The 12,290-nt window shown below is 33.6% G+C and overlaps 1 protein-coding gene across 1 annotated transcript in view; it reads left to right on the forward strand.

Annotated features, from left to right (window-relative positions):
- The window catches only part of VTA1 (vesicle trafficking 1), a 61,267-nt gene that overhangs the window by 13,524 nt on the left and 35,453 nt on the right, over positions 1-12,290 (forward strand). The window contains exons 2-4 of the mRNA XM_006197767.4: positions 1,973-2,067; positions 4,618-4,745; positions 5,422-5,497. Coding sequence (XP_006197829.1) covers positions 1,973-2,067; positions 4,618-4,745; positions 5,422-5,497 — 299 coding nt within the window. The remainder of the gene's footprint in view (positions 1-1,972; positions 2,068-4,617; positions 4,746-5,421; positions 5,498-12,290) is intronic.

Raw genomic sequence — 12,290 nt, forward strand, 5'->3', positions numbered from 1 at the left:
ATGACTGGTTAAAAGAAAGAGGAAAAAGATAGAAAATTTAGTCACATTTGTGATCCAAGAAATGGATATTTAAACAAGTGAGTTTTTGGCTTCTTAAATTAGAATCTGTCTTTGACTCAGATTGATACCAGGGCTCGTTACCATGCAGTAAAAATCAAAAGCATTATGCTTTTTACACTTTGAGGCAGTATAAATCTGTACAGTACTTTTAACTCCAGTTTTTCTCTCATTAATACCCAGATGGATTAAAACCCTTAAATTTGGTATATGGAAATTTAAATGCATTAATAAATTAAACTTAAAGCTCTGTCACATGAGATAGCCGTGAAAGTCTAAGCCTTCAAAAGTAGTTCCTTCAGACAAAGCGATTGAAATTAAAAATACACATAGAATACATAACTGTATCATTTGTATATTAATACGTTTTTAAAGAAGGTATGTTGGGTAGACATAATTGAATTGGAAATCCTGAAAGTAACTAACATACCAAGCCATGTTCTAAAGCCGTAGTAAATAAAGCAAAGGGCTAACAAGTAACAAAGCTAGACAATATACAGAATTGGGCCCTTTTATCCCATAAAAACTTAATATATGGTAATGAATGATAAAAGTGACATTTAAATCAGTGGGGCAGAATGAGCTATTCTTTCATTCATGTATTTATCTATTCAGAAAATGTTTATCGAAGGCCAGGCACTCTCCCAGATGCCAGGGATACATCGGCAAACCAGATAGTCTAAAATTGCCATGGAGTTTCAGTTGGAGTTGTAGTAGGAACAGAAGTAGAAGATGATTACCTGCTGAGGAGAGAATAAAGCAGGGATAATGTTCACAAGATTCCATTTTGGGGGAATAAACATGATATCCCTCCTTCATACTGTATAAAGAACTGCCGCAAGGCAATTTGTTAAAAAAAAAAAACAGACAGCCCAACAGAAGATTTGGCAGATTTTTTTTCTTTAATTTTGATAGCTAGTCCTGATCCATAAAGGAGGATGTAGAGCTATCCAGTAAATATCTAATACCTTTTTGTATAGTGAACATGTAAGCTCAATGAGGTAACACATCCTGAGATTGATAGAAAGTTTGATATCAATTTTTAATTTAAAACCTTTTTTTTTGTGAGTTTGGGAGAAATGGGTGCTTGCATGTGTTGTGTATTTAACTGCTTGTTGGTCATCTGTTTTGGAGGACAGTTTAAGAGTAGCTCTCAAAGCAACCCAGCAGTTCTATTTCCTGGTATCTACCTGAGGGAATTCTTGAATATATACACAAGAAGGTATGGTAGCTCCACATGACTTACAATGATGAAAATCTGAGAACTACCTACATGTTTTTTAGTTAGAACGATGTGTCCATGCTGTGGAGCACTGGCCTGCTACTCAGATCTCCAGAGCATGTTGTTGAATGTAAGGGGTAAACTGTACACACCAGTCCACCAAACCATTCACAGCTCTTACCACTAGGTAAACTGTTTAGGATTGTGGTATCAGAGAGATTTTTAGCATTAGCCTTTATTTTTATTTTAATTCTTTTATTTTATTTTATCAGTTCTCCGTGTTAGCCTCAGCTTAAGTCGCATTTCCCACTATCCCAGCGCCTATTGTGTATTATTTATCAGTATCACTTACCTGGCCCTTGGCAAGTGCTCCTGTACATGCTGTTGTTTTTCTGAATGCCCTCGCTTACCAGTTAAACCGCAAGTCCCTTTACCAGCTTAGGACCTCGTCCTTTTATTTTTTAAATGTGGTACCAAAAGAGAGGTTCTTCATAAATATGTGTTATCATCATCATGAATCTTGCATTCTTTGGATAATATTGTTGTGTTCTTTATATTTGTGAATAGTATCTATAGTAAGTCAAAGTTTTATTTTACTTATAAATTCACTTAAATTTTAAATTATTTATTAGACAAAACATTTTAAACATTTAGCCCTGGAAAATTTTCAAATCATCATATTTTTCTTCATAGGTCGTTTGTATGCAATGCAAACTGGAATGAAGATTGATAGTAAAACTCCTGAATGTCGTAAATTTTTATCAAAGCTAATGGATCAGTTAGAAGCTGTAAGTTAAACACTGAAAATTTATTTTCTGATTAATGTTTAAAATGCCCTTTGATTTGATTTGTGTGTTGTCATTTTAGTTCTTCCTATTGGTAGCAATCAGTGTCATTATAGCTGAGGAAAATTTAGACAATTTTTTAAAAACTTACGTTATACTGCTTAGAGAGTTGTAATGATAAATTAGTCAGTTTCAGTATCTTTGCATATACCATTGTCTCTTGTCCCAGGTTACTGTGATGGCTTTTGAGTCCTCCTTTCGTAAGTGACAAACCCTTTCTAACCTTCCCTCCGGCAGTCATGTGAATTATTGATTTGGGAATTCTTGAATAGCTGTTATACTAATGAAATGGGCCACTAGTTAGTGACAGGGATGATGAAGAAAGTTGCCTATTGTCTTCCTCCCTCTCTTGGTCCCAGGATAAGATCCTCTCATGGCCCAGGCATTCTCTGCAGCAGGAGTGTGGTAGGTGACTAGTGAGTCGTCTTGAACTGTGATACAACTTCACAGGTTATGTAGAAGCACCAATCCAGGAAAAATTGAATGGATTTGATTAGGTGTCAGTGTATCAGGAAGGCAGTGCTAAACCATAGTAATCTCACTTAGTAATCAGGGCTCCACCCTGTACTTCCCATGCCCAGCCATCCCAGTTTCGATTTTAACAGTGTCATGGTCTACTCCCTGTTAATTCATCTCCTCCAAGGCAGTTGTATTAATGGCTGTGGCTTACTTTTTATTTGCTTATTTAGTTATGTGACTTGCTCAAGAGAATTAGAAACATAAATATTTAATCAGTTGCATTATTTTCTTTAGAGAAACAAAATTTAGACATACTAAAAAATCAAAACATTTATTACCATTTATCTCAGAGCTCTTTTTTTAATACGTGTTGGAAGTCATTCAGATCAAAGCCTAGTTGTATTAAGCAGCCATGGCAGTAGTGTTCTCTCTAACTTTGTATGGATGTCTTGCCTTCTAACCCAGACCTCTGTCATCTGCTGTTAACCACCCAGGGCACCCCTGGTGGCACCACTATTGACAACTCAGTTGCCCTTGAGCTTGTCTGATGTTTAGTATTGCTAATATGGATGCAGGAAAAATGAGTACTCCTCTTTTGGAAGGTGGGATTTGGAAGTGGGAGGAAGAACGTGTCTGACACATAGCAGTACATTTGTAAAATACCATCTGTAACAGACATTTTATATAAAATATATCTTCATTAATTTTACAGCTTAACGGTAATAGTTAAAATAACAATAGCTTATAAGACAAAACTCAAACAGTTCTTTATAATAAACAGAATGTAAAATTACATTTGTAAAGGGACTTACCAGGAATTTATTATTATCCACATTAAATAACAAGGAGACTAAGTTTATTCCATGGTGACATTTCTGCCTGTGCTGTAATATTTCTGTTTATAGTTGGAAAACTTTGAGTAATAGTATGTTTTTGCTGCCAGATATTTTATGTTGAAGATGAGATGAAATGATATACTCCCACTAAATTTTCTGGAATTAAATTGCCTGTACAAGTAAATCATTTCACAGTTTGGATATAGTACACTAGTATTATATGTGGGGCCTTTTTGTTTTTGTTTAGGACAGGCATGCCCAAATTTCCTTAAATTCCAATATTCAGTCTCTTCTGGGCCTTAATTATGAAAATGTTTACTTTGCTGAGTTTATGAAAAATCTTATGGCTTTTTCAAAACTTAATTTTTTACTATATAACATTTTTTGAAAAAAAATCAATTTTTAAACAGTAGTATGGTACTCAGATCTGATATTCCAGAAGATAATTTTATCCCAGTGTGACAGTCTGAGTAAAATACAGGAATTTAGTTTGTTGTTTGTAAAACACTTTAAAGCAGTCTATGTATAGGAAAGGGATTACTTACTGGAAATTTACGTGGTTGTCAATTGTGTTGATTTGAGGTGTATATTTGTCTAAATTTTTTAAACTTTCATAATCCCATTCTAAGTCTGTCACCTTATACCTTACTTAGATCACTTTTTTCATAGTGTGCTCAGAGAGGTCCTTTTTTAGGATATAATGATCCTTCTCATTGTATTTTTCTGTATTTGATAGAAGAAATTGGAATAGAAATAAATTAAAATTTTAAATTATATCGTTAGAGAAGAATTTCTTAATTCCATTTTTAGGATAGCTGGATAATACACTAATTTGAAATATTTGATGCTTTACATAGATAGTTGGATGCATTATCTTTTTTATTCTTGATTTTTTTTTCAATTTTTTGGGAGGAGGGTAATTAAATGTATGTATGTATGTATGTATGTATATATGTATGGAGGTACTGAATTTTGAACCCAGGATGCTAAATTAAGCATGCGCTCTACCACTGACCTATAACTTCCCCTCTATTCTTGATTATTTTGATATTTAGAGCAAAATTATATTTTAAGATTATCCTGAGTGTCTTTATTCAAAATTTTATAAACACTGGATTTCATTATTAGGATTATTTGTACTTAAGCATACACTTCTGTGAGTCCAGAATTGCAAGTTCTGTGTTTCATTTTATTTTAGCTTAAGAAACAGTTGGGTGATAATGAAGCTATTACTCAAGAAATAGTTGGTTCTGCCCATTTGGAGAATTATGCTTTGAAAATGTTTTTGTATGCAGATAATGAAGATCGTGCTGGGAGATTTCACAAGTAAGTAAAGAAAGATAAAATAAAAATTGTAAGTTTGGTTACTATATAACCAGAATTATACACTTTTCTGTTGATCATTTTCAGACTTCTGATTAATGAATTCTATTTTTTAAAAATTACTTTTATAATCTCAGAATGATTTTGGGTTACAAGAGTGATTCTGTCTTTTAAGAGAAAATAGCTGAAAGAAGAATACTAAGGGCAGGTTTGTTTTCTCAGTAAATATGCCCTAACAAGTCATTCTTTAACATTTAGCAAAATCTGAGTCGATTTTAGCCAAAAACATACTAGTTCAATGATACTGATCTTAAAAATTCCCACCCCCACCAATTCAAATGATTTTTCACTGTTATAATAATATTTAAATACAAAGAAATAACACATGGCTTGATACGGATTCAGATAGTACTGTCACTACATTTTCTAAAACCAAAAATATACTATGAAACATTGGTGTAGTGTATTTATCTGTAATATGTGTTGTTACTTCCTCCTAATAACAGTGTAGGAGGGAGATCACAAAAGGGGAACCACTGTGTTCTAAAATCTGATTTTATATAAAACATTAATTTCAGAGTGTTTTTATAAACATTGGAAGTTTTTGTCTTGTAGCTGCAAGACTAATTCTCCGTCTTAATTTTTATTTAAACTAGACGAACTCTCTTTTCTCTTCCAGAAACATGATCAAGTCCTTCTATACTGCAAGTCTTTTAATAGATGTCATAACAGTGTTTGGAGAACTTACTGATGAAGTGAGTGTACATTCTTTACTGTCTTATTAGCTGACGATTGGTATTGTTTCTTTTTATTAATTTTGTTACTGCATTGTTTATTTAGAGCAGCAAGTCCATCAGAAATACAGTATAAGCAAAATGTGTGAGTTTAAAATTTCTACTAGCCACATTTAAAAAGTAAAAACAAAAGATGAAGTCATTTTTAATCATAAATGTTTTTATAGTGAGTTCTTTCAGTCCAGTGTGTATTTTACACTCAGCAAGTGCATGGCTACTGTGTTGGTCTACCTAGGATCAGAGTTTGATTTTATTAAGTGCTTAAATATTACTAATCCTGGATGCTGTTAAATTTCTACACTGTTACTTGGTAAACACACTGGAGGCAGAGACCTTTTTAGGACTGCTTTTTTCCTATTTTATTTCTATTCAGAACTATGTCATGTTAGTGATTTGAAATCTATGAAGAACATTGCTTTCTCTGAAACGACTTTTCTCAAAATGGTGAGCAGTTCATTGTGAAGTGCCAAACAAAACAAGCACAATCTATGAGATGAACTTTGTGCTTTCATAAAATAGTATATCAGAACTGTGCAAAAAAAACTTTATGTTTTTGTGTAAAATAAAGTTAAGCTCCAGGCTTGATGATCATAAGCTGGGGTTTGAGTTGGGAGAGATGTGCAGAACATTTCAAAAAATTGTGCCAAATGAGGGACACTTTTTTATTGTGTGACTGTGCCTTTTACATCAAAATATCGAGCATCCCTGGCCCTTGCCCAAACAGCAGTCCCCAGTCAGTCAAATGACCAGGCACCACCAACACATACTTCCAAAACGCCCTCTAGGGTGTGGGCAGTGTCTGTTGAGAACCTCTCCTGTCAGGTTTTCTTGAGACTGCATGGTATATGAGAAAACTGAGACCTGGAGTATGAAAACCAGAAACGCTTCTCCCTTTTTTGTATTCAGGAGGCCCTGTAGATCCATTCTGTTTAGCTCCTTTTTTTACTCCCATCTCATGTTATTACTGATCTGGACTTTTTCTTCTCTGTTTTACTAGTATGGGGCTCTGTGCTAGGCAGAGGGCCCAGAGGTGATTTAAACATGACCTTATGGAGAGCTGTGGATAGTTCAGTAGGATTTTGGAGAGTAAGAGGTGGGTGAAGGGGAATAATGAGACTTCAGATTAGAAAAGTCAGACGTTGTCTGAAGGAAATGAAGGCTTGTATTTATTTATGATTTAAGCTCTATATGTGTAAAACAGGATACAAACTATTGAAACATTTCTTATTTCAAAATAACTTAAAAATATGAGATGTTTTTAAAACTATGTATAACTGGTTACTCAAAGCATTTAGCAGTTTTAGTTTTATTCTGAACTTTGAAAACACTAACTAGCAAAGACAGACAGGAAACAGGTGGGAAAAGAATGAGTTTAATGATTTCAGGTAGGTAAGGTAGGTAGATTTTTTTAAAATATATGATTGTGTAGATACATTTCAGGACGTTCTATCTTACTTGTTCATTTATAAAGGAAATGTTGTGGTCTTTATTAACTGTATAATATCCCATAGCTTTTTAATAAAGCTAAAGCTTTCTTCAAAAATAGTTGTTTCCCTTGCTTCTCAAAGAATGCTATTTGAGAAACACTAAAATCTCCAGTAACAGAAAATGGGGAGGAAAGAGGCATTATAATTATCTTATGATTTTTAGCTACATTTTAAATTATCTTTTAATTTTATCTTTGTAATCAAGATGATGTTTTTAATTATATTTTTTTAAAGTTTAAAAAATGTAATTTTTTTCCTGTCAGCTCTGAAAATGTATTTAAAAGAAAAGAGATAGTGTTGCCAGAGCCCAGCCTTACCGAACTCCAAACCAAGAGGTCATTTTACCTCTCTGGACTTGATTTACCTTCTGTAAAATGACAAGCCTGGTTGAGCAGATCTCTGAGGTCCCTTGCAGCTCTACCAGTCTATGATTATATGCTACAGGCCTGCAAAGTGATGGAAAGAGGATGGTAAAAAACAAAGATGAAAATGCACACCAAAGAAAAAAAAGGAGGAGAGAAGCAAAAATAGTTTTAGATTAGAAGCTCCAGAAAGAAGGATGAAAAATTACCCATGAAAGTTTTATAGATGATAGGGAAAAGTAGACCCACTGGAAATCATGACAGCAAACAACAGATCAATAGTAGAAAGAAGGGAGAAGAAAGGTAGCATGGCAACATGGGGGTTGTCAGTGTAGGAGGGAGCAAGTCAGACATCTGCGGTCTCCTGGATGGCATTTGTACATAAAGATTTTGAGTCTTCTAGTTAGATTCCTTTTATTTAACATTCCAAGCCACTAGTTCCTGAGCTGCATTACTGCAATTTACCTAATTAATTAATTTTCCTATTTTAGGCTCTTTTTTTTTCCTGCAACCTATTCTCCTCTTTCATTGTTTTATTGAAGAACTTATCAAAGACTTTTCATTTCCTGGCATTGCAAGTCCCGGCTCCTTCTTATGCTGCTTCTTACCAGTTCCGTCTTATGTTTGTCAGACCAGTCTCCTTACCGCCCTCCCAGCTTAAGTATTACATATTATATTTTGGAATAAGTTATACTGCAAGTTCTCAAAGTGGGGACTTCGTCTCATTCTACTCTTACATCTTCTTTGGCATTGAGTGTAAATTTGCACACTGAGGAAAATCTCAAAGTAAAAAACAGTACGTATTTAGGTGGCATTTCAAAAATTGATATAGTTTAGCTTTTCATTTTTCTATCTGTACATGGAGATAATATTCAGAGTTGTTTACATGGCAGTTCTTTCATAACCCTTCTAAAATGTAGTATGTCTCATTTTTCTTGGTCTATTTCCTGACCTTTTTTCCCTTTTAATTTCATGTCATTTTTCATAGTTGCACCAAAATTTTTAGTCTATATTTTCTTTAGTCGTCAACATAAAAAGTTCACCTGTTGCTGTTCTGTTTCTGAGCTCTTATCTGTTTTAGTTGTACATATTTAGCTCTTTTAACTGTGCTTTATAGAATTCCATCTCAGAATTTAATTAAATTTGTTATCATGTAAACTTCCAGCATTCCTCTAGCTGTCTTGGACTCCGTGTACCAGTTTTAAGCATAGAGTCACCACAATATATATTAAAATTTTTCATTTGTATTTTACAACAAGCAATGTTCAAAACAAACAAGTTATTTTCCTGCTATATTTTGTGTAAACTGCTTATGGCCAGTATCATTGTCAGGCTTCCTTCTATTGTATTTTAGATTTATTTCACTTGTAGCAATGTTTGATGAGCTTTGCCATTTTTCCTTGATAATCTAGTTTAGGTTTAATATTTCTAACTTAGGAAAAATGTGAAAATTGCAGGTAAAAGATAATAATACTGTTCTTATCTGTTATGTTTCTGCTAATTTGAGGGAATCAGATGAATTCAGTATGTTTTCTTGCCCAGTATGTTTGTGTTCTAACTCGGAAGGAGAGACAAAATAACTGAGTATAATGATATATGATATAGTAATGATGGGATACAGTGAAGGAATCTGCTCCTGCCATTTGCCTGGCACTGTGCTTACACACTTTGAATACATCTTATTTCACTTTCACAGCCCTGAATTACCATGGGAAAACAGAGGCAGAAAAATACAATGAGTTCCTTGTCCCCAGATGCTATGGCCCAGAACAGTATTCACAAACTGTGATAAAGGTCCCACGTTTTTGCCCTTCTTAATTTCCATTCTGTTGCAGACTGTTTTGTAAAATACAAGAATAATTAACTAGAAAAATGAAATTTTTAAAAGACATATCAAATACAAGCCTAATTTGCTTTAAGTTTCCTAAATGCTCTCAATTTCTGTACTATCTTGTCACAAAACTGATGAACAGTTTGCAGTCCAGCACCAGTTCTGGGACCACATTTTGATTAGCATCTCTCTGTGGGAGCTCCCAGAGAATCCTGTTTATATCCCAATCTGGGGCTGACTCTCTCTGCTTGAAAAACAGAGCTGTAACAGTACTGGAACAATTGTGTACATGAATAGCTGGCTGCAAAGGAGGTAGTCTGTTTAAGGTATTCATTTACCTTAGAACGTTCAGAGTTAAGCAGCATCTTATTGTTAGCCTGAAAAAGCATGCATGGTAGATCAGGAGAAATTCATCTAATTACAAAATCATGTGTACTGTACATATACCATACCTTATAGACTTTCATGCTCTCACTATACATTGACTGTCTCATTCTTAGTAGTAATTTATAATAATTAGGAAAATATAAGGGTAGTAATGCCTCTCTTACTAGAATAAGAATTTCATGTATCTTGTATTCACTTCTGTAATAATTGCCAATAACAATGTCTTGTACCTAATATGCAGTTAATTGTAAATGAATGGAATATTTTTGTATGCAGTGTTAGTATGATGTGGTTACGAATACTGCAGGCATTGGCTTCAAAATTCTACATGCCACATCATAACTGTGTGACTTCGGGTAGGTTATTTGACTTACGTAAGCCTATTCCCACATGTGTAAGATGACAGAAGTTGTAATACCTACTTCATCAAGATGTCCTGGATTTTAAATGAGAAAATGCACATAAAGCCTTTAACAAAGTACCTAGCATTTAGTAAATGCTTAAAAAAAATAGTTTTTGCTTTTATTAGTTGATGGGTAATGTTCTAGCATCCTACATTTAAAGAAGACATCCACAAATACAGAAAATTTAAATGGAAACTGTTCTAATCTACTCAATCTTATATATTGAGATAAATTTATTCAGAAACAAGCATATTATGTATTATTACTAATATGTGTTTAGAGGTCCAATATGTGCAACTGGAGTCCCAAAAAAGAGTTAGAGAGATAATGACCATAGAGTTTCTAAACTGTCTAAAAAAATAGACAAGAAGCTCAGTGTACCCCAAGTAAAAAAATACAAAGAAATCAAACCTGAGAACATCATAGTCAATCCAGTGAAGTTCGGTGATGGAAGAGAATGTCTTAAAGGAGCAGTCCTGGAAAATGACATGTTAGGCACAAGGTAACAATACTTTGAAGGTTAGTCAACTTCCCATTTTTTAAAGAGTTGTGGCAAAAAGGTAGTGAAATTCACACATATTTAAAGTACTGGGTAGGGGGCAGAAGCAAACAAGCAAAAACAAAAGCAAAACCTCACAACTCAGAATTCTATATAGAGCAAAGTTACCCTTCAAATAATGAAGATAAAATAAAAGACATTTTCAGGTTAATTAATTCATTACTAGCAGGTCTGCACTAAAGATCTAAAGAACTAAAGAACAGCAGAAAGGAAGTTTTTCAGGCTGAAGGAAAATGAATACCAGAGGGCAACTTGGATTTACAGGAAAGAATGAAGTACTCTGCATATGGTATGTAGATAAATATATATTTTCTCTTTTCTTCATTTCTTTAAAAAATGTATGTCTGTTTAAGTAAAATTATAACTATACATATAAAACAAATAGCAAATTTTAGGCCTAAATAGAGCTGTATCAATACATACTATAAATGTAGGTGGAGTAACAATCCAATTTAAAAGTGGAGATTTTCAACCATAAAGGCTCTACACTAGAGCTGATAAAGGAATTTGGCAGGGTAGCAGGATACAAGATTAACATACAGAAATCAGTTGCATTTCTTTACACTAAAAATAACACGACAGAATAGGAAAGTAAAGAAATAATCTCTTTTAAAATTGCATCCAAAAAAATTAAATACTTTAGGATAAATCTGACCAAAGAAGTGAAAGAATTATACATGGAGAACTATAAAACATTAATTAAGGAAATTAAAGATGACTTAAAGAAATGGAAAGATATCCCATGCTCTTGGAATGGAAGAATTAATGTTAAAATGACCATAGTACCCAAAACAATCTACAGATTTAATGCTATCCCTATCAGATTACCCAGGACATTTTTCACAGAGCTAGAACAAATCATTCTTAAATTTATATGGAATCACAAAATACAGAATTGCCAAAGCAATACTGAAGAAAAAGAACGAAGCTGGTGGAAGATTTCACACAATACTAATCAAAACAGCATGATATTGGCACAAAAACAGACATGTGAATCAATGGAACAGAATAGAGAGCCCAGAAATAAACCCACAGACTTATATGGTCAGTTAATCTTTGACAAAGGAGGTAAGAATATGCAATGGAGAAAAGACAGTCTCTTAAGCAGATGGTATTGGGAAAGCCATATGTAAATCAATGAATTTAGAATACTTCCTCACATCATACACAAAAATAAACTCAAAATAGCTTAAAGACTTAAACATAAGATAGTACACTATAAACCTCTTAGAAGAAAACAGGCAAAACATTTTCTGATGTAAATCTTAGCATTGTTCACCTAGGGCAGTCTACCCAGGAAATAGAAATAAAAGCAGAAATAAACAAATGTGACCTAATTAAACTTATAAGCTTTTACACAGCAAAGGAAACCATAAGCAAAACAGAACCACAACATACAGAATGGGAGAAAATATTTGTAAATGATGCAACTGACAAGGGCTTAACTTCCAGAATATATAAACTGCTCTACAACTTAATAACAAAAGAACAAACAACTCAATCCAAAAATGGGCAGAAGACCTAAAAAAGCAGTTTTCCAATGAAGACATACAAATGGCCAATAAGCACATGAGAAAATGTTCAATATTGCTAATTATCAGAGAAATGCAAATCAAAACTACAATGAGGTATCACTTCACACCTGTCAGAATGGCCATCGTTAAGTTGACAAACAAATGCTGGAGACAACGTGGAGAAAATGAAACCCTTCTTACACTGTTGGT

This window comes from Vicugna pacos, chromosome 8 (assembly GCF_048564905.1).
Source record: "Vicugna pacos chromosome 8, VicPac4, whole genome shotgun sequence".
NCBI lineage: Eukaryota > Metazoa > Chordata > Mammalia > Artiodactyla > Camelidae > Vicugna > Vicugna pacos.